The sequence below is a fragment of the Accipiter gentilis genome, chromosome 27 (genome assembly GCF_929443795.1).
Source record: "Accipiter gentilis chromosome 27, bAccGen1.1, whole genome shotgun sequence".
NCBI lineage: Eukaryota > Metazoa > Chordata > Aves > Accipitriformes > Accipitridae > Astur > Astur gentilis.
In genome coordinates this window covers 21,294,429-21,320,516 of record NC_064906.1, presented here as the reverse complement: position 1 = coordinate 21,320,516, position 26,088 = coordinate 21,294,429, and the positions used below count along the sequence as shown (strand labels likewise).

Sequence of the window (26,088 nt, the reverse complement as noted above, 5' to 3'; positions counted from 1 at the left end):
AAAGAAGTAACTAGTTTGACTATACTAAAAGCCAAACAGCTCAAAGGTACTTTGTAGCCTGAGAACTTCTCTCAATGCTCTGGATACTTTACCTATCTCTGTCTGATTTTAAAAAAATCTAGGTACAATATTAAATGTGCTTAATTGCTAGCTACATTTGTTCCAGTATTAATATATATGGTTTTATATATATCTCTCTCTAAATGTGGTGGCTGCCATGTTTTCCCCTCCTTGAGGAAAGTGAGCTAATTGCAGGTAGCTCTACCAGTTATCCTGTATCAAGAAGATGGCTTTATCAGAAAATCTTTCTTGACTTAACATTCTCTAAAGGAAGAAAATTTGCAAAAGCTCAGCAATTTGCATTTAAATAGTAACATGTTACATGTAAAGTTGCAAGCTGTCCCAGGAAAACCCAATACAAAGTGTAAATCTTTAGTTTTTGCACAAACTGGCGCTTGGAAAAAAACCTGCTTGCTAAAAGCAAGTACGTCAACCACCTCTTCGTGCTTGGAAGGTTTTTGTTTTGGTTTGGTTTTTAAGTAGTTGTTCACAGCGTGTGTCAAGTGACCACTTATTTTGTACAGCTTCTCCCCACTTTTTGCCAACGCCTACTGGACACATCCAACAGAGTTACCCACAGCACATCAGAGCAGACAGTGCAATGCTTCAACATGGTTAGCAGCAGCAGCTACTTTAATTCTGCACAAATCCTCTGAATACTGGGCTACGTTAATGCCTCAACAGATCAAGGAGTTTTCATAACTACCTTAGTATGCTAAAAGAGGAAAGGTCTGTTGTGCCAAAAATTGCCAAGGTAGCACATGAAACAAAACAAGCAAACCACCCCAAACAAGACCTGCCCAGGTACAGGGTCTCCAAACAGGGAGAGATTTCAGAGATTGCAAAGCTGGTCAGCTAGAAGAAAAGTTCAAGAAATCCCACAGTTATAATACTGCCCTATGCACAACGTTTGATCATGCTGGCTTTAGCAATGCTGAAATGCTACAGCTACTAACCACAAGAACGTTTCTGAAAATGGATTTCTACTTTTCACTCTGAGGAAGATAGGATGCAATCAGATGAACTGCTGTTCAATCAGTGTTAAAGCAGCTTTAAAACACCTTTCTTCTTTTGTCTTCCTTGAAACCACTGCTGAAATGGGGGGTGGGGGGGAATGCGATTTATTTACTTTGCAGTTCAAGGGGCTAGCAGCTTGCACGTGACAGCTACCGTGCTTCAGCTGAGATGGTGATTAACTCCAGGCTTCAGGGTGATAACTTCTACCGCACAATCAGTATTTATTATACTGCTTCCTCTAGTTTTGAGCTATTCTTTCTAACCCAAAAATGCAGATCTGTGGAATAGAGGTAGTGGAAAAGATTCCTGCCGAGATTAAAGTCAAACCAGAGATCAAATAAAAAAACCGAATCATGCGATGAGGAAGAAAGTAGAAAAAACTTTGAACTAGGCTTCAGAAGCAAGCTGTGCGTGAGAGGAACAACACACCTTCTGGATACAGTTGAACTGAAGACCATTACATCTAGCTAACACAAGAAAATTAACTGTGGCAAATTACCTGGAGTTCATTAGCACACCACCACAATACTGACAGCATATGTATAATCTTGCATCCTAGTAACACATGTTCCAGAAGACACTAGTGGGACAGTCGATGAGAAGTTTCTGGTCTTGTGGGTTTGGGTTTATTTTAATCTCCAGGGCAAGTCATGCTCTAAAAGATATGCTGTCAGAAAACTATTTTTCCAACCTGCTCTCATCCAGCATAGCAGTTATGGTTTGCGACTAAACCATCCAGCCAATTCATATTCAACAGCCAGCAGTTTGTCATAATTTTGAGGACATAAAGGACTCCAGAAAAAAAAAAACATTGCAAGAGATGCCTTTTTCAGAACATCTTTGGCACACTTAGTTAACCATTTGCTCATGTCAGGGAAAAAAAAACAAGCCCACCATATTTCATACAGAAGTTTCATCACCACGCATGTAGGAAGGCATTCTTCCCAAACCTGCCACACACTGCCTTACACTTCTGCATGGTCAGAAGTAGAGAAATGGGTACTATGAAGTCTTAATTTGCCTTCACCTTAGAGAACAGGCTCTATGAGTGCCTCCAGCTACAAAAGACTTAAGGTGACTACCTCAAATGTTGACACTAACATTTGGTTTGAAAAATTCTGAATCTGTCATGAATTTGCAGGAAAAAAATCTCACATAAATTGAGTGTGCATGTGTGGGCAGGTAAACGTGCTGTAAGTTGCTTTAATAAATGGGTAATCTGCTACATTCAAAAGACTAGCTGAAGTGATCCAACAGGTACAAATAACACGAGACACCGAAGAATGTCTATGTAACACAATCCTAGAGTTACCTGCTTCAGAAATCTTTCCAACAGGCCATGACAAGTGGTCATGGCGGTGCGACCACAGCAACCACTCCTGCCTTGCCAAGGGATTCTGCTTCCCTGCTGGTGCAGGAAAGATAAGCCCAAGAGAGGGGCTCTGGAAGAAGAAGAATATGCAGAGGAGAACAGGGTAAAAGCACACGGAAGGACTGTGCAGGACTAAAGGGCTTCACTCAACTGGGTGGCAGAAGACCCAGAGCCCATAGAGGCCAATTAGGAAAGAGAGCCCACGGAGGTGGACCAGCCACAGGTACAGTCACTGCCTCCTGACATCATCATTGCCAAGACGTCCTCCAGAAAGAGGCGGTGATCTCCTTCCAGGAGGGCCAAAATGTCTTCTCCTAAGTTTCCCCAGGCACGACTCTCCATCGGCCTGTGGACAACCACTCAAGGAAACCCTGGGCAGCTCAGGGCTCTGCCAGAGGGGTGGAAGAGCCAGAAAACCCACATGCAGGAAAGGGAGAAGTTAGCCTTGCCTGGTTAGGCACGGTCTCTTTACAACCAATACAACAGTTCGTCCATTTCAAGCTTGTATCAGCCCTTACTTCCCGACCCGCCTCTGCCTCTTCATGCTCTGAGCATGGAAGGTGGCATCTCTTCTGCAATGGGTCCCCAGTGGAGAGGAAAGGGCAACATCTGGCCAGGACTCCAGTGCCTCATGCCTATCCCCACCAAAAGACTTGGAGCCAGGGGCACTTGTGACCAAAGGACAGCAGCACCAGTTGGACCCGAGGTGGACGTTCACAAGGCACTTGGCGAGGGGGAGCTTCTCCACGCTGCCCCAAGGATGGTTCTGGGGAAGATATAGCTGGCAGTAGGTCTCCTCAGAGAAGGCAGCATGGGAAACAGCCCACCAGGATGTAAACCTTGGGAGAGAGAGTGACACCAGGGAAGACAGGAGGAGGAGGAGGAGGAGGGTACCATGACAGGAGACTGAGTACCAACAGCTTGGCTGGGAAGCCACAAAGGACAGAAGTGGGCCAGGAGACACCTGGGCTCCTGGCTAGCACCACTAGGTTCTCCTTGGTTTCTGTCACACTGGCAAGTCCCTTGTTTTCCACATCAATGCTTGTTTCCAAAAGAGGCACCCATCATCTCGGGGAAGATGAAAGCTCAGACTATCTGTCTTGCCTAAGCCAAACAAATCCATTTTTGCAGCCAAGTGCATGGGATGAGGAGAAACTGGAGACAAACTGGAGATCAGCTAAATCACATTTCTGACCCACTCACAAGCAAACAGTGCAGTTCCAGCTGGATGCTACAAAGATTTCTGGAGTGGGTTGAAGATAACTTCACATCACAAGTCATCCGTGAGACAACCGGGGAAGCACTCTGCTTGACCGACAAGCTAGCAAAGTCAACTCACAAACAAAGAAGAACCAGTTGGGGAGGTATAGGTTGGTGGCAGCCTGATGCCATGCTGAGATGAAGGTAACGAGTAAGCAAAGGGAGCAAGACTACTAGCAGAATTACAGTCCTGGACTGTAGGAAAGCAGATTTTGGGCTTGCTCATGGATCTGCCTGTCAGGTTCCCATAGGAGACTGCTCTGAAGGACCATGAGGCCCAGGACAACAAGCTGATCTCCCAGGACAGTCTCCTCAAAGCTCAAAAATGCTCCATTTTGTCATACAGAAAGTCACAGGGGAACAGTAGAAAGCCAGGGTGAATGGACAGGCAACTCCTGCCTCAGCTCAAATGCTGAAATGCAAAGAAGGTCAAAACCGGAAGAGGTTACACGGAAAGAATACGGAGATACTGCCCAAGCAGAAGAGCTGGAGCAAGCAAAGGATGCCAAGAAAAAAATAAGGAATGCTTATGCTTCTACAGGTAAGCAAGGCAAAAGGATGGCTAATAATAGTCTAGTTAGTGCTCAATTGTGCACAGGACCCAACAGCTAAGGACACAAGACATCAATGATTTCTTCGCCTCATTTTTCCTCGTAAAGCTTGTCCTCGCATCTCCCAGTGCTTTGAGCATAGTGTTGGCATCTGGGGGACTGAACCATTACTCACAGCAACGGAAGGCTATGGATCACACAAGCTAACTGGACCAACTCCCTGGGACCAGATGGGACTCGTTAGAAGGTGCTAAGGAAGCTGGCCAATACCACTGCGAGGCTACTCCCTCTTATCTTCAAAAAGTCAGTCACTAATCAGAGGAAAATCCTGATGACCACAGAGGCAAAAATCACATTGATCTTCAAAATGGGCAAGCATGACGATACGAGGAACCAGAAGCTGGTCAGCCTTGCCCAGTTTCTGGCAAGATTATGGAGCGAGTCCTCCTGAAGTCATTGCCAGGCACACGAAGGATAAAAAGGCAACTGGTAAATCCATGCTGGCTGTTCCAAAGAACAAGTCATACCTGAAATTTCAGTTCACAATTTTATACTGTTTATATTAAAGGTCTTATCTCTCAAGAAACCAAAACAGATCATGGATCACTGTGCTGACTTTTGATTTCCTCATACCATTGCACGTGCTAGGTTCTTCAAAGATATAGTTACAATTTTACAATATTGGGCAATCTTATGGGATTTTAGAATATCTAATTATTTTCATTAGAAAAGTAGGCACCTCATTCATAGTCCCTGCAGCCCAAAGCAACCTCCCTCAGATATAGCTGAAGACTGTAGAAAAGTTAACTGCTAACTTGAGAAGGACCTACTGCAGCAGAATAAAATTCATCAAAAATACTTCTTTGCCTCTACTGAAGTATCAGTTTTACAAAAACCCACGTGAGATGAAATAATGGTCTGTCACTCTCCTACACTAATAGCTTCAGGAACTTCTTCAAGAAAGGTGCCAACACCACTTTGTCAGAAACCCCCTCCTGAACTGTGCAGAAGTATTCAGTATTCTGGGGAACTTGCCAGCATGACAGTATTTACTGTATGACTAATATGCATTAATGAAGCACAAATGGACAACTATTTACTTGTACTAATAACTAAAGCGCTTTATTAGAGCTAAGGCCTCTAGCATGAAGGATTGCCAGGTTCCCCCACTTGCCAAAATTATGTCAAAAAATGGAGCCAGTGTGTAAGACATCAAGAGCTACAGCCAGTGTGTAGCAGAGTCTTAAGTCATTGTTTAACATTCAGCTTGCATAGGCCAAGCATGCTCCAAAACCACTGGCTGTTTCCGAAGGCTTGTCTTTTCATTGTAGAGACTAGAATTTCAAATATGCACGCTGGTTTTAGCAGTACGCAAGCCAAAGCTATCTTAAAATAGCAGTAAAGCCTGAGAGCTTTGCTGGGCATTTGTGTTCTACCTTTGATTGCTTGTTGTTCTTTCAAAACCAGGAAGAAAAACACTGTATCTTAATGCCTCGATTAAAATATCAATACTACCTAGCATAAAAGGCCATTAATACCAATAATCTGGCCTTTTCTACATGAAGGATTCCTGAAAGCTAATCAATTTGGTAAAACTCCATCCTGAAAAAGCAAAGCCAATACTTCAGAAACAAAGTCCTTGTTCTATGCCGCGCTTTCCGTCCCGCATGTCCATGAAGGGAACGTACCTGCGATGCTAGGAATGCAAGACACACCTGAAAAGTAGCAGTTTTGTGGGAACCTAGGGAGAACTTCTAAAAGAGTATTTCAGACTGCATTGTATTAGAAATTGAAAGAAAAATTCTTAGAGGATGCAAAGGAAGCAGGTGAAGATCCTTTTCAGTCATAACTAGTGCTAGGTGGACTCAATGTATTTACCCCTAGCTTTACAAACTAAGTGGCACATCCACCACCGAAGTCATAGTGAATTTAGGCTATCTGTTCTTGTTTGAATCAGCAGCTTCAGTGCAGGACTCAGCTGCAGCATTACAACTAGATGGTCTGCAAGTGTAGAAAAAAAATGATCCCTGCCATGAGACATCACATTAACAATGAAGTTTGGAAAGTGTACCCACCATTTCTTTTTAGAAACAGAAAAACTCTCTTCTGAGTTGATCACACTTAAACAGCTTCATGCAGAATCATAGGATTTTGGTTGTGGGGTTGTTTGGGGGGTTTCTTTTCCCCTCCTTTTTTAACTTAAAAAAAGAAATCATAAGTGCTTATAAAATACTGTCCTTCCTTTGATCACAGTCTCCCTTTAGACTGTGTAAGGCAAGAAAATCTGTTGGGCATAACTTTCAGCAAAATCTGTATCTAGATATATTTCTTGGAAATACTTAAGTATAAGACAGCATTATATCACTGGTCTTTTCCAAGGATAGAAAAGGACTGTCTGAGCCAACTGGCATGGACAGCAACACTAAGAATTATCTGAGCCACAGCACTTCCTTGAAAAGTGACAGCTCCAAATGCACAGCAATCTTATCTTCCTCTTAAAAAACAAAGTAATCTTCTCCAGTGGTTATTTACTCATATGTAGAGCACAGAACATCTGTAGGAGGAAGGTTCATTAACCTCCCCCCCCAGCCTATCACTGATGTAATTCCAGTTGACTATAGTTTAGCCAATTTAAAACAAAACAAAACAACCAAAACCAACTTCCATTCTCCTATGTTTCAAGTTTTTATTCTCTTATATTTACACAGACATTTGAAGTATGAAGCTATCTTAGGACTGGTACATCAACTTCTCTCTTTGTTAAGTGAGAGCTGTTACTAACATGAAAACACTCGTACTGGTAGTTCTCCAAAATAACCAGTTGGTAAACAGCTTGTTAAATATTTACTCATTTGGAAAAGATCCCATTCATAAGAAAAAAATATACAGGATTTCATTTGGTGCTATAGCCTGCTAAGTTGATTGTTACCGTTACTTCAGAATGGTCTCATGAAGTTTTGTGAGAAAACACCAGAAGACGGCCTGTTTTTATCAACGTGGGTGTTTTTACAATCTGGAAGTGGCATCTTCAAAGTTGCATGCAAGTGAGAACCTAAAGAGGTCCACTGCTTTTTATTTTCGCAGGATCACCGAATGATCGAGGTTGGAAGGGACCTCTGGAGGTCACCCTGTCCACCCCCCTGCTCAAGCACAGCCACCCGGAGCTGGCTGCCCGGGACCACCTCCAGACGCTGTTGGAGAATCTCCAAGGATGGAGATTCCACCACCGCTCCGGGCAACCTGTGCCGGCGCTCAGTCACCCCTCACGGTGAAGGAGTGTTGCCTGGTGTTCGGAGGGAACCTCCTGCGTTCCAGTTTGTGCCCATCGCCTCTGGTCCTGCCGCTGGGCACCACTGAAAAGAGCCTGGCTCCGTCCGCTTTGCACCCTCCTTTCAGGTACTCATGTACATTCACAAGATGCCTTCTCTTAAGTAAAAAAGTAGTGAAGTGTAGATCTAAACATGTATGAAAACTAGAACTAAATCAAGGGACAAATTTAAGAGAATGCTTGTATGTAATAATGATATAACAACATTAAAAGATAGGTTCAGTCTACTGTTCAAGCATGAGCAGGAAACAGGAAGATGCAAAATTAAGCTGCTTTACATGCAATTTCCCCACTTGGTTTGCACCACCTACATTGTTTCCTCACCACTGTTAGTAGGAACATAAGTAGTAAAGGGTATGATTGACCACGAGAGTGCTTTGAGTCTTTTTTTTTGGTGGGTTGAAAAATCTTACATAATTGAGAAATGTGGACCTAGCCACTTGAAATTTCTTGCTCACATTCACCGTCAAAAAACACTTCATGTTTTGCCAACCAACTTCTGTGCGGATTAGAATACAAAAGTGGAAGTGCAAACAGCTAAGTACAGACTTTCATTTGGAATTGTAGAAAGGTAAACTGGCACAGCAAAAAAAGTAATTGATGGGTATTTCTTGTAAGAAGGGAAACTGTGATCAACTATATCAAAGCTTAGTGTGAGATACAAATTTCTTTGACATTATTTTGCTTCATATACAATATCCTGATGACACTCAATAGCTGGGGCAAGTGCACTTCCAATGGCCTCTAAGAGGTGAGCACCACACTTTTATTACTATGTTTGTGAAAACAACTGCTTGTGACAATCTTTTTAAACAGATTTATTTCCAAGAAAAATAGACAGAGGCTAGAAACCCAGTTGCTTTTCCACTAAAACTACCAAGCAGCATCAGCTCTATCTGTAAAAAACATTTGCGGGCTGCACTCAGGGAGACAGATTTCATAACTCTATATTGGAGGCAACATGTCTTGAAAAAACATTCACTAATGTTCTCACTGCTTTGTACTTTTTGTCTGCTGCAGTCCGTCAACCCTCTACACCACATACATGTAAACTGTTAAGAGCATCATCAACAAAATATCTGTTGACTGACACCATATTTCACAAATCTGATGACTTTCTGCATTGACAGTAGCAACATTTCAGCTTCATTTCTTCATACAATGTGTAGAAGAATGACGCAATGCAATAACGCCTCTGGCACTCTTTTACTCAGCTATGCCCAAGGACTTTAAAAGCTTGCTTGTGCACTCTGGTCCTTCCATATTGCCCCGTTAGCTGGAGAAACTTAGATCCCAGGCCAAATTCTATACAAGCAGCATCCTTGTACATTTAAGCTTAATGAGAATAAATTAAGCTGCCGTCTATTTTGAATCTTAAAAATCATGTATTGGGTTTGCATGGCAAGGTTTTGGTAGCAGGGGGGCTACAGGGGTGGCTTCTGCGAGAAGCTGCTAGAAGTTTACCCCATGTCTGACAGAGCCAACGGCAGCCGGCTCTGGGGTGGACCTGCTGTTGGCCAAGGCCAAGCCCATCAGCAACAGTGATAGCACCTCTGGAATAATGTATTTAAGAAGGGGAAAAAAAGTTGCTGTGCAACAGCAGCTGGAAGAAAGGAGTGTTCCAAGGTTTGGTTTTACTTCTCGTTATCCTGTTTTGATTTGATTGGTAATAAATTAAATTCATTTCCCCGAGTCGGGTCAGTTTTGCCCGTGACGGTAATTGGTGAGCGATCTCTCCCTATCCTTATCTCGACCCACGAGCCTTTCGTTCTATTTTCTCTCCCCTGCCCAGCTGAGGAGGGCAGTGATAGAACGGCTTTGGTGGGCACCTCACATCCAGCCAGGGCCAACCCACTACAAATCATAAGAAAGATCTGCATAGTCTTGATAAACCACTGTCAATAGCTAAGTGAATGAAGATTTTCAGAGAGCGTCAGGCAGACGAGGACCAAAACATAGGTCTTGACAGCCCTTCCCTGTCTTTTCAGTCTACTTGGACGCAAATTCTGCAATTGATTTTTTTTTTCATGTTGTGTTTTTTTTAAGACAAAAGACATTCACGCAAACATAGACAGCAGCATGTATACCTATATTAACACTGAGTATCAGACTGTTCAATTTTAAAGTCGGAGAAATAAGACTAATTCACATAGAAGGCTTCTGGATTTCATAAGGATGAGGATTATGGCATCCACCAAGGTAACTCTGAATTAGATATAAACAACATCTTTTTCTTTTTCTCCTGCTAAAACAGAAACACTCTCTAACCACCCAAAGCAAACAACCCCCGAAAATGTAAAAAGCCAGTCTCCCAAAACCCCCCCCACACTGAGACAAAGAACCCTAGGAAAACAAGTATAACCTCAATATGCCACGGACTTGGATCAGACTACCTCCAAAGGTGTCTTCTAACTCTTACTGTGGAAAACAAGGATCAAAGCTGCCATATTAAAACCTGGAGAACCTGTGCCTAACTATTCCTCCAGCTAAAGGCGAAGAAACATGGCTGTTGTAGTAACAGCAGTACATCATCTTCGCTTCCACAAATCTGACATCACAAAAGGAGGCTTTTTTTAGAGTAGCTAGCCTCTAACTGATTAATTCTCTTAGGTATTTACTTCCCTACTCTTGAAGTGCACAATGCTTCTCAAGTATGATGTGCAATATTCTGCTCTTTTATCTGGCCAAGAGGACTATTATCAATCCTGAAATCCACAGCTCTGTACATGTAAGAGAAAGCAATTTCCATTTTCTCTCTAGTTTGTGACCAAGTGCTTGCAGTGCATTTTATGCCAATTTAGACTATGAGTATGATGTGAACAAGTCCTTTCTCTAGTAAGAATTCAGCTCTCTGAAAAAAAACTCTATTAATTATTGAAGTCATGCCTGCATCTTGGTTATGAGAAATAAACAGAAGGCAGAAAATAGAAGATGAACAGAACATTCCCACATGCCCAGAATTTTATCTTCAGAAACTGAGACAAAAACCCCATCCTTTTGCTACTTATGTCACTGTGACTTGTACAATTCATGCATCAAAGGGTTAAAGAACTAAATCTTCCCCAAGAGTTCAAGTCACTGTGCATAAACACTGTTGTGACTACAGATTGCAAAAGAACGGAAACACAGTAAATCATCCCATTTTTTCTGAGAAATTCTGGGACTATGTTCTGAATTTCCAGGAACATAAGACAAACACTGCCAATTCTCACTGCCGGATTTTTATTGAAGAGTTCAAGAATTTGGAAAGAGCTCCTGAAAGCCACTAAAAGGTAGTATTGATTTTTTTCCACAAAGCTAGAGATTGTTTCTAGGAGAATGCACTCAGTGTGACTGGTTTATGTGCTAACTCCTGAGAAAGTTTAAAAAAAAAAAATCTTAAAACAAGACCCAAAGGCTTCTGAAAGCAGCAAACACTGCAAACAAACAAAGAGCCCAGTAAGAAAGTCAGAGATCTATACCTTGTCCATCTCCTCCAAAAAAGGAAGGGTAGAGGGGCGTTGGCAACAAGGCATCCTGGAGGATATTTTGTAGTGCATATTCACTTATCCAGGTTCTCATTTCTCTTGCTGTCTGCTTTGAACATAATCCCAAACTCCAATGCATCAATTTATCCTAAACTCTGAAGTTACAGCATTAAGGTCCCAACCTTGAGGACTTTCGAGGAATGTTCTCTATAGCCTTCCATTCATATTAAGTCAGAAAATGTACTGAAAAAAATAGAATACTGCTTCACACTCTAATCTAGAGCATATTTAGGTTAACCTTCTTTCAGCCCTTTACCAACACAATACTGGCACTGTAGCCAAATTTGAAAGACAAGTTGATGAAAGCTTCTAAGTCAGATTTAGTAGGGGTGGAAAAACAGATGTTCAGGGTTTTTTTAATGCAAACTTCACTTCTGACAGAAGGCACAGTAGTTGTGAATGGGCTTCCAAAGCTAGTCTTGAAACTGGTTACAAGCACTTAGGATAGTTAACACCCAGTAAGCTATGACAAAAAATAATTAACAGGCAGTCACTTTCCCAGTGTCTTAAGTCACCCATGTTGCTTTGACACTTCTAGTCTGTTGACTGCCTCAGACTAAAGCATATCATCTACAGGGTTTGCAAGAGCAAGGGGAATTACCAAGGAAAATTCACATTCTTACTGCTTATGAACCACTAAAGTCATTATTTTCATGAGGAAGTTTGACATCGAGTGAAGAATTTGCAGCTCAAAAATGACTGCCTACAATGTCAAGTTTTCTTACATAGCTCTCCTCTCCCTCAGCTTCACATCATGACTCAGATGATGCTCTAAATGAATTGGAAGCATAATTTCACAGTGCATCAAAAATATGAAGTCCAGGCACATCTATTCACATATTCTTTTAAAATCATAGATCCAAGTATAGTAACAGATTTTCAGGACATCCGATTTCTCATAGTCCATTCTATTTTTATAGCTGCAAAAGCAGTTATAAAGGAACTGTTATTTTTTCCTGTTATCAGGAAGAGCATTCAGGTACATTGAACTGACAACTTGGCATATACCAACATTAGTCTTTTAACTAATTTAAAGTTTCCTGTTGGGAAAAAAACTAAGTTGACATATTACGAAACAGATGTATAAATCCTATAGAGGTGTCTTGGGGATTTTGTTGTTGTTTTTGTTTGGTTTTTTGCTTTTCTTTCAAATGAGCAGCATGACTGTAGTAATCACTACTAGTAATGTTTCTCTTGGGAGATAAAGGTTTCAATGTCATATGATACTCTGTTTAATTATTTGTGTATCTGCAGGGTCCAAAATCATAACTGAATCCTTAGGGGGGGTAAGGACACTATGAAAACAAGAGAGAAAAAGGCAAAAAACAGGTCATGTCCTAAATAGCAAATTTGCAGTTCCATAAAAAAAATACAAAGCATGCATTAAGCCAACCACAACTGCCTGGAGGAGAAAAAAAAAAAAAAAAAAAGAAAAAACCAACCAACTTCTAAGCACATTTTTGCCTAGCACCTTTGAATTGAGCTGAGGGTTTTTTAAATATATTTTTTGTAATATGCCATATTGGCTGCTTAGATACAGCATAATGACTCAACAAACATAAGATCTAACCAAGTGTAAAAATCTCTGCCTTTGTTCCTACAAATAGCATTCAGCAAACATTGATACTTTTTGGTGCAAGGCATTTCACTGGTATCGTAGCTTGCCTTTTTTTCTTTTGGAAACAAGTGCCTTCTCCCAAATATGAACTGGTTATTTTGAGGACAGATATCAAGTCTTAATTGGTATATATTAGTGACTCATTTTTTTCAGCAGCAGGGCTTGAAGACAGGATGGTAACAGAGGCTCTGTTCCCAAACATTAGCAAAACCCAGAGAATTGCCAGACAGCTATTAGCAGTTTGATGAAAAGTTTGAATGCACAATCAATCACTAGCACACAGCAATATGATGCTACAAGCTGACAGGAACATGCAGTTTCATAACTTACTATCCGATAAGGAAGATGTAAAAAGGAGTCTGGGCAGCCAGCTAAAGCCATTTGTTCCTTCAAATTTTCTTCAAATTACATCTACTGCTTCACAGGACCTGCAGAGTACAAACAAACTGTCAGAAACCATACTGAAGACATTTCATCAACTTATTATTGAAAACAGTTGGAGGGGGAAGATGGAGAACAGCAAGATGAGGTGACGAGGATTTGCATCAACTTGGAGTAGCAAATCTGCACATTTGCTGTCTGTAGCCTAGAAAACACGTTCGACCTGATATTTCATTCAAAAGCCCAACATCACTATTCTCAGGCTGGATGGCTTCTCCTTTATTTCCACAGTCCAGGCAAAAAAGGAAACCTCCCTTCACACCTAGACCCTAACCATTTGAAGATTGGCTCTCACCAACTGAGGCTATGGTTTCAATTGTGGAAAGAAAACATTGACATCTGGGAGTTAATTAAGATGACAGCCATTTATCATCAAATCATTTAGGTTGGAAAAGACCCACAAGATCATTGAGATCATTATGCAGCATTAGCCTTCAACACCTAGTTACACAACTTCTTCCCTTTACCCTTTCCCGCCTGCCTTCTCTCATGGCTTTATTCTCACGCAATATAGCAAATAGGGTGTCCCAGGCAAATCTGCATTCCAGTCTTGCATTTCCTCTTCTAAGTGATTATTAGCAGCAACTTTGCAAGGTGAGTGTTTCTTTTAAGCATCACTTCCGTGACCAGACAGAGCTTGAAAAGAAATCTACTGCAAACATATTTAGAGGTGCATATGGCCAAAGAACTAAAAATGACAAAAGAGAAGGCAGGGTTAAGCCAATGTCAAGAAAGTGATTTTACCTGCTGCTTCGTACCAAAGGAAACAAAACTAAACAAAAGCATATAAATATATAAAGTGCTCTTTGCTGGTCCCAGCATTTCTCCCAACCAGTGGCGTTCAGCTGGAGATATCCCTGCAGTATAAGACAAGTGATGCCACCTTTGAGCAGATGAAGAGAAAAAAAAAAGAAAAAAAAAAAGGTGCCTGGGGGAGAGAGCAGACTGCAGAGCCAGACCTTTTACTCCCACCACAAGCGAGCTCCTGTCTGCAGAGCCAGACCTTTTACTCCCACCACAAGCGAGCTCCTGTCTTGTTCACTGTTAATTATCAATTATGTATTCAAAACAAAAGCCTTGAGTTTTAAACAGGCTACCCACGGCTCTCTAGTAGGCATGAACTGTCACCAAACCAAAGATCCCAGCAAGATTTACGGGACAGTTAAGTCGCGCACAAGGGTAAAAGACATCTTGGAAAAACTGCTCCCAGGAGTTGCAGCCTATGGTCCATGTAAACCATGCACTCATCGAGGAAGCTTTATTTTATCTAGTTCCAGGATAAGTTTGGCTGAGGTATGGTAGCCTCCTCCTCTGTCAGAAAAGCATGCAAACTCCTGGGAGCTTCCTTCCAGGAAGGAGTTACTGGACTTCTGTAGTTTTCCTGAGGTAGCAACTTTCTGGGATCAATTCATATAGCCAATTACCTTGGAAGGAAACTGTTTTTGGCAACAGCAAGTTTGAAAGTCTATTTAACCCAATATGTATAAATCAAGTTGTTTATTCTAGATACTTTTTTTCCATAGCATTTACTTAAGTTTAAAACCAAAATCTTACAGGATTCACATCGTGGGGGGAGGGAGTGAAGACCACCTCAAACACCTAACCGTAGGCATGATACCCAACTTGTACTGTTGCTAGTCTTTAAACATCTAAGCAGTTGTCTACAGCCATCTAACTCCCACTCCACACCTAAAAGTTTGTAGCATATTTTTAAGACGGATCTGAAGTTTTCATTTTCAGGGCAAGATTTGCCTCATTCACCCAGTTTGTTCTGGAGAATTAAGCACAGATTTATGGAAACCTCTTATCTTGGCTGATGTATTAAAAAAAAGAAAAAGTTTTTCACTTTGGGGAGTACAGTCTTCTTTAAGTGCACCTAAGTGAAATTAGGCGAGCCACTGGAATAGATGTTCTGAAGTTGGTACAACGCATCAAGAACAAAGAGAACTGTATTATTAGCCTGTAAACCCACCAAGATTAAAAAAGTTTAGGTAAAGGGATAAGGGAAAAGAATTCAGCCTTATATTGCAACAGTTTTATGTTTATTATCACTTCAGTATTTAGAGAACAGGAAAAGGCATGACTACTCTAAATTTATCTGTAGGTTATCTAGGACTGAGTATCAAAATACTGGTCTTTCTCTAGATGTTTCAGCAAAAGGCACCAATTCACTTATAGCAAGATAGATTAAATATGTTCCTAAACAATACCAGACCAATTTGTCTACTCTAGGGCGTGCTGCAGTTTATGCCACAGCCCCACTACACCAATGGAAGATCATAAATTACCTCGAACAATAGTTGGAGTCAAGACTGCATAATTTATCAAGACCCATTTGCTTCACTGCTACATTCTTGAGTATTCATTTGTTAACACCGCAGAAACAGAGGAAAGCAATAATCTCTAGATGATATCATTCCTGGTCAGTCACACATTAACACTGATTTAAGATCACATCTCTTTTGTCTGTCTAAAAGCAGTTTATCAAAGTAGTCCTACCCTAGGAATACAAAAAGCCTTTGCTCACCTTTAAGATCGAAGGCCCTGTTGTACCACATCAACAAGTAATAAATTTTATAGGGACAGAAGTCTATACCAATTCATATGTTCAGCAGATAAAAAAAATTAGGATTTAAAAAGAAAAAATAAATCAGCTTTTCTTTGCTATTGTCTTTAAACATGATTTTTAGTGTGTCAGTTCTCTTCAGAGGCTGTAACTGCATACAGACTTATATGTTCCTTCCATGCAAGTTAAACAGCACAAATCGCAAAGAGATATTTAAGCGCCAAGTTACTGCCCTTTTCTGAAACGCCTTAGGTGGGGGAGGGAAACTCCAAAGGATTGTAAATAGAAAACAAGCTCTGTAGTCAATCACTGTTAGAAAACTCAGGACATTCAGTGGCTAGAACAACTGTCATGCAGCATCGAGCCAGACAGCCTGTGCACATTCAAAACCAAGCGTCTTCATGTGCTTTTATTGGCTTAAGAGGTCTTCCTTGGACAGAGTCCCTGAAAGGAGGACAGTCACGATAACCCAAGTTTCAAAAGTCTTAAGATCTGTTTTTGGTATGATGGTCTCTAGCCTAAAGAATAGTCTATTGTGAGGCACAGGTTTGACGCCTCGATTTCTCAGAAGTGTTAAACCAACTCGTATCATCTAAACAAAGATTGATATTCATCCCACATGGAAAACGTTGCAGGTATGCACCCTGGAGATTACTGCTGCTCCGAATCAGTTGTTTCTAGTCACAATCAAATTACCCACCTAAGCAGTAGATTAAGTTACCTATTAACTGCAAATTAAACCTGTCGCCAGGTATGCTTTTTGATTTATCACTGTCTTTCTGCATATTCCGAGCAGAGGAATCTCTGGTATCTCACCCAGCACTCTGGAAGCACACACAGCCTACGCACCTACAGATACTGCGGTAGGAAGATGGCAGGGGTATGGTCACTCTGCCAATTCAGGAAGTTTTCCAGGTTCTACATGTGCCATCTGTCAAAGTCTTTAAATTCAAGAGAAAAATAATTTTTAAAACGCAATCACTTGCAGATTACTTAGGAACAGGAGGAGGGGGGAAAAAAAAAAAAAGAAAAAAAAAGATTTTAACCTGGCAGAGTTGCAAGACAAGCTCCAGAGCTATTGAAAACTGGAGTTATGCTCTTTTATGAAAGGTAACTTAACAAATTTGTTGAATACTGTTCCCTTTCAAGTTGTGGGCATTTCATCATTTTTCTTCTGTAATGTTCTGCTTTCTGTAACTGAACTACGATGGATGAAGGAGGTGAAAAAAGCTTCAATATAGCCTTAAATTTTGACCTACCTAAAAGACCTTTCCCCAAGACCTCAGGTTTAACATACAGGTTAAAAATCTTTTCCTCTCTTTTACTGATCTTTTATTCTCTCAGATGTTCAGTGTCACAACTTCATTTCTCCCCACACTATTGCATGAGGCTTAGCAGACCAAACCTGGATTTTTATAAGAAATTAGAACACAGTCTTAAACCAACTAAGTTCATAGAATATTCTCCCCTAAGTCACCTTCAGGACTCTCTGGGTCAACTCTACTGGACTTACAATTTAACACCTTGAAGAGCCAGGGAAAAAAGACCCTGTCTTGTCGGTCCACACAGAGCCACCTGCAAGATCTCAGCTGCCCACCCACCTGACTCCAGGCTCCCCACTACTTTATACCATCTAGGAAAGTGGTTTTGTTTTTTTTCTGCAGACATATATATGTGTGTGTGTGTGTGTATATCTCTCTCTCTCTCACTGAAGCATGGCTTCAAGATAAGGTAGTTAAATGGATGCATCTAGCAACCCTCTACACCAACACAGGGCATGAGGACACATACATTTACACTTTCTTACTAGTCTACTCCGATTGCCATAGTTACAATGGAAATAAGACTTGGATACAAGCAGCATGAGGCATGCCAGTGAATTTTCTGTAGTTGCGAGACCTGACAGCTAACAGTGTCCCCAGCTGCATTTAAACCACAGGACCCAGATGTGCTTTTCTATGCAAGGACAAGATCCACACAACTTCTCGCAAGGAGGAAGCCTGACCATATGGGCTGGAAAGAAAGTGCCACCAGATCACCTAGCTGGCTGGACCAAGGAGACTAGATCCTAAAGTACCCTTAGCAGCACACGCGTTTGCCACCAGACTCCATCACAGCTTTAGCAATCAGTACGTATACGGATTTCTAAGGCGGTTTCCCCACTTTTGGTGGTGGTTTCAGGTAGAGACTGTGTCTATGGTTTCAGGTTATAGGACTGAGAATGCCCTCCACCCCCAAGGTGATCATTTGGTCAGCAGGACTCAAAGGTTCATTAGTGCAGGCTGCCAAACAAAAACAGCCAAAACACCCTGACTTCAAACCAATACTGGCAGCTCCCTGCACAAGGAACAACACAGCATTGCTCTGTTAGGCACTCGGAGGACTGGATGCATCATCTCAAACCTTTTATTGTCCACTTCCCCATTTTACTCGCTCCAGACATGCTTACTTCTCTCCCCAGCTCTGAACACCCCTCCCCACACCCAAAGTCTCCAGTTTTCCCATGCTGAAAACTAATACTTGGGCGACTTCCCTTCAAACAAGTTCTTTTGCCTCCAAAACACCTCCCCAAACACTCCAGAACACCATCACTCTCCAATCGCAAAAGACTCAATGACATGATAGTTGGCATCCTGATGGCCTACTGAGATTAGCAGCAGGTAATATTTAAGAATACTTGCAGATTTCCCAATTTCTTCCCACTTCCCCTGCACAAGTTGGTATGTGCACACACATTTTGTTACATATACATACCCAAAAGGCATTTGCAAGTCTATGATACAGAGCAACTGCCTAACTACAGTAATACTTTGAACATCTTTGAAAACAAAGCATTGTTCTAGTTAAAATTTCAAGTGAGTGTTGCGCACTAAAATGAAAAGCACTGTTCAAAATATAAATCATCAATCAAAAGCACTTCAGTTACGTCCAAACACTCCCACGATTCCATACTAAAAAATCTGGTCTTATAAAAAAAGGGAATATAATTCTCTGCCATTCTTAATTGCAAAGCTGTTAGTCTAAATATTACACCTTGTAAAGGAAGCCATTTGCCATTGTAATTTTGCCAGAAAGTGAAGAATCTTGGCAACAGCAATTTAGGCTTTTGAAAGCCAAAACAGATACATACTTCAGAAGAAGCACAGAAGAGCTGATGCCATCCCACTTCAAGTCTTGCCAAATAAAATTAAATATATGCAGTTCAGCATTTTTTGGTTTCCTGAAGCTGCCTAAAATTCTGAAAAGGCTCCTCAGGACTCGTAGCCTGTGAATTCATATTCACCTTCTGACAGGGCAGCTTCACTGACAGCAAGGATAAAGTTCTGGGAGAAAAATAGTTACTTTGCACCTAGCTCATTTCAGTAAGGGTTTTTCCCCTTTTCCCTGTAGGAAGTATTCCAGTTTAAAAAACAAACATATAATGAACTTTGGAAATATTTATGAAACTCTGCAGTTTCGCTATCTCCCTTGATCACTGAAAATCCTCTTCTACCTCTTAATAGCTAAATCCATAGCTTTAAAGCAGGAAATTTGACAACTTAACAGACTGTACCCAAGTCTAAACGAAATGTTAATTAGACAGAAACTGAAATAAAGACCTATGTAGTACACAGCAGACAATCCCATCAGCAAGCCATGTGCAGAAGTAGGGCAGGTCCATAGATGCATGACAAGATGGGACAAGATATACATAGTGAGGCAGCCCAAGGAGAACTGCAGCTGAAAATGCTGTGACTAATGGTCTCTAATTTTGTATATATACTTCCTCACTACATTATTCACTTCCAGAGAACCAAAAAAATACTGCCTCTATCCACCGTGTTGTCATTTTCTTGCCCCCCCCCCCCCCCCCCCAGTCAAATTTCTCATAACACAGAATCCAAAGTTTTGTAATTTTGGGAAGCAGTCTAAATAATTATTTCCTTCTGTTATTTTAGGCTTTTTTTATCCAACCTGAAGACTTAGAGTGAAGTTATACAACAGCTAGGATGATTTAATAGCTTGTTACTGCCAAGAACAGGACAGACATCCCACTCTTCACCAGCCCTTGCTCTGCTTTCTTCCTCCACTTCCTCCCAGAAACTTCATGGCACTCCCTCCTTCTCCCCCTTTTGTGCCATGTATGATCCTTAATAAGTTCAACTTATGTTAACTCATTTGTTTTGCTGGGTTAGTTTTCTGCTAAGGAAGCAAGTGCAATAAAGTAACGTCTGACAAGCAGCTCAGCTGGCACAATGGGAATGCCAGGAGAGCAGGAGCAAGAGGGGAAGGGAACAGGATCACCCCTTCCCGGTGGCAGAAAACTACTACATTGGCCAAGGCAACCTGTGAGCTCTCATTTTCTTTGTTTACTCCATTAGGAGCTGGCAAACCTTTCCTACTGCACGTCCCTGAGAATTACTGCTTTCCAGGCACCTCACAGAAGGTAAACATTTGGTTAAGTCTCCAAACAAAATGTAAAGTTGCATTTTCTAGAAGGCACTTACTTTCCCCTTGTGGTACCAACTCAGCTAAAGTCCACTTTTGTTGCAGACTTACCAAAACGTTGCTTTTTGCATCCAACACTAATAACCCTTTATGCTTTCAACCTGCCACTGCTGTGAATGGTCCTTCGCACTGCACAGGGGTGGAAATTGAAAGCCAATGGCTATAGACCCCCAACCCAGAGACTAAACTACACAAAAGACATTTTTCTACCTAACTCCTATACAAATAGAGCAAGTTCATCAGCCTTTGTACAATGCATTTTTGTTGAAGGAAGCCAGATTGTTACAGATTCTGGTTGAAACCACAGCTTAATCTATATGCCTATCCCTAAGCACTACCCTGGAAAGATTTACCCGGCTCATTCAACTTCCTTTTACTAAGGTGACAGGATGGTAGGATGCACCCCACAGCTCTAACTTTTACAGCGTCCTAACAACGAGAGTTAGAAGAGCAAATAGTTGAAACATACACACACACAGAGGAGTGACAGAGGTACTCTCAAACACACAGAGGAGCTATCTACCTACAGCACCTATACCCTGTCTCCAACTTCTCTTCCCTTGTTTCTCTGCAACACTCCATTTTGGAGGAGAATCTTCCAGAGCATGCAGAAGCCTTTCCTCCCCTCCTGACTGATGCAACAGACAAAGATATATATATATAAAAAGAAACAAAGAACAAAAGGCAATCTTTTATCACATGACCTACTGATCAGTTTCTCAAGCATTTTAAGTCTGTTTCATCCAAATGGTCCATTCATCAACTGATACAGTTATTCACAGCCTGTTTTTCTTTGCTTGGATGCTTTTTACAAGGAAGTTTCCTTCTCTAAGATTTATGCAGGGGGCTCAGTAAAGCTTCTAACTGAACCTGCTAGTTTTTGTAACACAGTACTGGCTACAGAGCGCCGACCATAATACTGACCTCAAAACTAAAACCCACACTCGTGCGCAGAAAGCTATAGGCAGGTATCTATCAATACCATCCACATCCCTCCTTAGGTCTCTCCTGCCATCCAAAGTTTTCAGGTGAGCTAAAATATTTTTCTTGGATTTAAAAAAAACCCCATCATTGTGGAGCAAGGACGTTAGACAGGTTTTTCATTTTGATGATTTACAAGGTTTAATACTGATAGTTAACAAAGTGTACGTGTCACTTGCTGTTCTCTTCGTGCAAGATTGGTTTTGAAGAGTTATTAACTAGGATTATTAAAAGCTTTTATTTAGACAGCAAGGTTCACGTTTTTAAAGCACATCAACTGACAGAGGCTTTTACAGTTATCTATAATTTATGTTAGTGAACAAGCACTGTTTATTTACATTGTCTAATACCATATAAACGGTTGAAGATGGAAGGCAAGTTTAGACATTTCAAGTCAAACAGCAGGCTACTTACTAAGATGGTATCTTTTTGAGATACCATAAGAGGTACACTTAAGCGCACAGGTTCTTCTCAATATACCTCTTGTTCGCACGGTTAGAACACTGAAAAGAAAGCCTTTCTGCTTAGCCTCTGAAAAAAATTACATGCTGTGAGCAGAGACGCATTCCCCAGTATCAACAGTATGTTAATTCGCCCCCCAAAGAATTTTGCGGTGACATATTCCCAAATACAGTTTATTCTAAAGAATTCAACTGTTCAAACAATTATGATAAAGACACCAAAAAATCAGCTGAAATGCAGCAAAGGAGCAAGGAAGTAACAGTAGTAAGTCATAAAAAATAAACGAGCAAACCCATTCAGGGTGGGAGTTACCACAGTATAGCTGGTAAGCGATAACTTGTCAAAGCCATGAGTAACTCAACCACGTAAGCAAGCCCTGGCCTACATCAACCCCAAGGAAGCAGATGACAGCCAACTCTGCTTTCGTTGCAAAAAGTGCAAGGAGGCAAGTCCAACAAATACTATGTGGCTCTCCAGACAAACAGAAAAGTCTTATCTATTCAAGAGGGATACAATAAAGAAGCGCAGCAAGTGCAAAGGATAACCCAAAGAAACCTAAAGCAATACATACACCCTTGATTGACTGGCACATAAAAATTCTGCCGGTCCAGCCTGGAGTAGGCAGTTTGGAGGCTGCACTCCTTCACTCCTGTGCAACGAAGCACCAGCAGTGCCAGAGCACACTCAATTGCAAAAGACTACTTGCAGCTTTAAGATACTGATATCATAGATACCTTGTGTATTTTAACACTGCCTTACTAACAAATCACAACAGTCTCTTGTTAGAGCAGAGAGACCATTTTGTAATCTCAGATGCATTTGCTGGTATTAGGCAACACGCAAGCTCCAAATCCACGGGGTGGCTTACAGTTAGCAGCAGGCGGCAATCAGTGCTGCAGCAGTGCCTAACTGACTTTCAGGACACAACTAGAATGTTACTGGTGCTCTCTTCTTGAATTCTGAGGCTGGGAATTTAAAAAAAAAAAACAAAACAAAAAAACAACAAAAAAAAACCCAACCAAAAAGAGAGAGAGAGAGACAGAAAATGCAAAAGTCTTTCTTATCCCCTTTTGCTTTTCAGCCCTTGAAAAACAGCTCCAAGCTGACAACCCAAAAGCAAGTATTGCAAATATACCTCCCTGGGACAAACAGGGCATAGCTTTTCCGACTCAGTGTAAACAAAACAGAAAATAAACTCACAGAACAGGTTAATACCTTGTAGAAGGGTTAATGAGTTAATGTTCAACAGAAAGATGAAGTCTGGCCAACTGATCACATGTTCCATGTGCATTAGTGTACATTTATTTACTACTATTAACTTGCACCTGCAGAGAGAGGAAGAAAGAGAATATTCCTTCCTTTGATCCTGAAGGTCACAAGGTGACCAAAATCCCAGCTTAATGAAGACTCTGGTGAGACTGCAAGTGTCACAGCTTCCATCGACCCTTTCAAAACACATGTTGAAAAGCACAGGAAAGAAAACTGAAGTAATACCACCCAGGCTTCATAGACTATGTCAACTTAATTAGAATGGTATTTTGGCAGCACCCAAAGATTACATATCGAAGGCTGGGTAGCAGGCCAAATACTTGACTTGACTAGAATATTTTGCCAAGCCACCTACATTAAGAGCTACTTCCCTGTTCTTTCAGGATGCCATGAAGGAAATGTGTTGTTTCAGGCCTCGTAAGACTATTTAACAGAGGCACAAAACGGTGAATGTCACCAGCACTGAAGGTTAACTAGACACGCGTTAAAGGAAAAACATCCCTAGTTAACCTTCAGACTACAGAGCCACTGAAGGGGAACGTTTCTTCTCAAAGGGTGTAGGCTCCAGATGTTCCCAAAGTGCCCTCCCTATCTACTGATGTATTATCAGACCTAGACATCTGTGATCCAGAGGCACAAAACCAGCCGGAGGAATCCCTCCCCAGGCGCACAGCACCGTAACTTCAAACTCTCAGCGCCTCTGGACAAGACCGGCGATCGTGCCGGACCAGTCCCACAATATCCCCAGGCTTTTAGTCTCTGTACTGCAGAAGCAAATCCTGACAAAGCTTCGGCTTCTCCCAGCAACTTCTAGGGTTTAATTCCACTCTGTGTGTGTGTACATATACGTGTCATACGCACACGCTCACATATGTGTATGTGAGCTCAATAAGCAGATGAAGCGCTTCTTTAGCAACGGTACAGAATGCAAAAAAGAACTCCTTCAGCCAGCATGGCAGAACTCAGCACTGTGAATGCTCCACCTCACAAAAAATAAAAATAATAAAAAATCTGGCTTAGTTCTCTTCCCTGAATTTCCTTTGCTGTTTGAAGCAGAGACATTTTTGCTCACGCTTTGCTCTTCCAGAAAGTTCTCCCCCTCCTAAAATACACTGCAGTGTAATAAACCAAAAGATTTATCAAAAAAGCAGTAGACAAGCTCTCTTGCAAAAGCTTCTCTGAGTATCAGAAATTGGATATTTCCAATTGCTACTGTTAATGAAATCAAAATTCAAGAGTTTCCTTTTTGTTCCTTTGTATTTTGATCTATAAAAGCATTCACTCATCGTTAATACAATCAGTTTGACAGATGCATCAGAAAACTCTCGATTTTCATTTCAGCCTCGCTAATTAGCAGTACTTTTTATTAAAATCCAGTTCTGCATGAAGAGATGGCTTCACGCAACTGCCTGCTTTACACAAATACTTACCACAGGCTTTCATGCTACCTTCTGTCACTGGAAGAGGGGGAACATTTCCTTCATCTAAGCCTCTGATACTTACAGATCTCCAATATTCCTCCCCCCCTCTTCAAATGGGCAGCAGTACCACAGAATTTGCCACCAATGTCTGATACTCTTTCCTCTTTATGGCATTGTTGGTCTTAGGTAAATTACACTATGGCTTGGAAACTATCCCATTTGTTTTCTGCAACATCTTTGCCTACGTATCTTTTCTAGTCCAATAACTCATGTAAGTTAATAGCCTAAAATAAGCAGCGCAATCTTCATGAGGACTCATTTAACTAAACGAGAACCTCTTCACTATACAAACCCAAAAAGCTTCCCTCCAACACACAAGACAGAAGCAGAAGTTCATTGAAGCTGGATACCTCTTAAGACCCAGCTTCAAGAGGCTGCTCCATAGGGAAGAAGTATTCTTCTCTCCATGGCAGATGAAGATAGCCATGGTTCCCAGAGAAGCTCCCAGTTGTAAACCTCCCCAGTGTTGTCTCCTGAACTACAGGCATACCCTCATACTCCGCTCCTGCTGAAGTGCAACACCACGTTGCCCAATACAGCACTCTGGTCAGTCTCGGTGGGACTACTCGGAACAGTGAAGCAAGTGGCAGGTATATAACATGGATATAATTTTTCCCATGACAGCAAGGAGCAGCACCGGCCAGAATAGATCTTGCAGCTAGAGTAAAGAAGCATGGGGTAGTAGAAAACCACTACCAATAGATGGGGAAGGAGAAATACTGAGCAAACCAAGGAACAACACAACACACCTGAATTTCTCCCATGGTCTGAGGGATAGAAAAGCATGGCTGTTTTCTACCAGACTTTGATGATAGATCCCCAACAGTCTTCTGATACAGATCTCTGTCTAGCAGGTTAAGCCTTTTAAGGTTTAATGCCCCATGAGAAGTTTTTAAGCACAGAAAAAAGCCCCAGAAAGAGCAGAATCACTCTGCTTTTTCACCAAGTCAGAACACAAACTGTTCCCTCTGTAGAAGCCATGTGTGCCAAGAAAGACGAGGCTCCAGCTTCCAGCACCTGAGCAGCACCGAGGTTTTCATTCTCTGGAAGGAAGGTACAACACGTCTGCAGGTCAAATGATGAGCAAAGTTAAGAAATTGCCCTGTATAGTCAGACAAAATTAAGTTAATATGCGATTCCTACTTCCTGGAAAACTTCTTCCTCCCTAGTATCCAGTGACAGGATGTGTGGCAATGGTTCAAAGCTATGTGAGGGGAGGTTCAGACTAGATATTTGGAAACATTTCCTTTACCAAGAAGGTGGTCAAATGCTGGAACAGGCTTCCTAGAGAGGTGGTTGATGCCCCAAGTCTGTCAGTGTTTAAGAGGCATTTGGACAATGCCCTTAACCATGTGCTTTAACCTTTGGTCAGCCCTGAAGTGGTCAGGCAGTTGGACTAGATGGTCACTGTAGGTCCCTTCCAACTGAAATATTCTATTCCATTCATAGGAGAATATTTCTTTATACCAAAAGGGCTTTATCTGAATGAATACTCCTGAAGTAGAGTTCAGGACATTCTCTTTAATTTGTAAATTTTTCCTGATATATTAGCAACAGGCTTTATAAGTCAGTTATTTCCAGTGCTGCCTCAATGCCCACCTCTAGAAATGTCCAACTCTGAACACACTGAGTGTTCTCTTGCCATTAAATGTAAGGAGCTTATGGAA

The 26,088-nt window shown here is 41.4% G+C and overlaps 1 protein-coding gene across 4 annotated transcripts in view; it reads right to left on the bottom strand.

Annotated features, from left to right (window-relative positions):
* Window positions 1–26,088, bottom strand: part of GRB10 (growth factor receptor bound protein 10) — a 148,390-nt gene that overhangs the window by 98,084 nt on the left and 24,218 nt on the right. For all 4 annotated transcript variants that reach the window (XR_007509762.1, XR_007509763.1, XM_049830273.1 and 1 more), the window contains exon 2: window positions 13,064–13,161. Coding sequence is in view for 2 of the 4 variants with exons in the window: in XM_049830273.1 (XP_049686230.1) it covers window positions 13,064–13,114 (51 nt within the window). In the remaining 2 variants the exon portion in view is untranslated. The remainder of the gene's footprint in view (window positions 1–13,063; window positions 13,162–26,088) is intronic.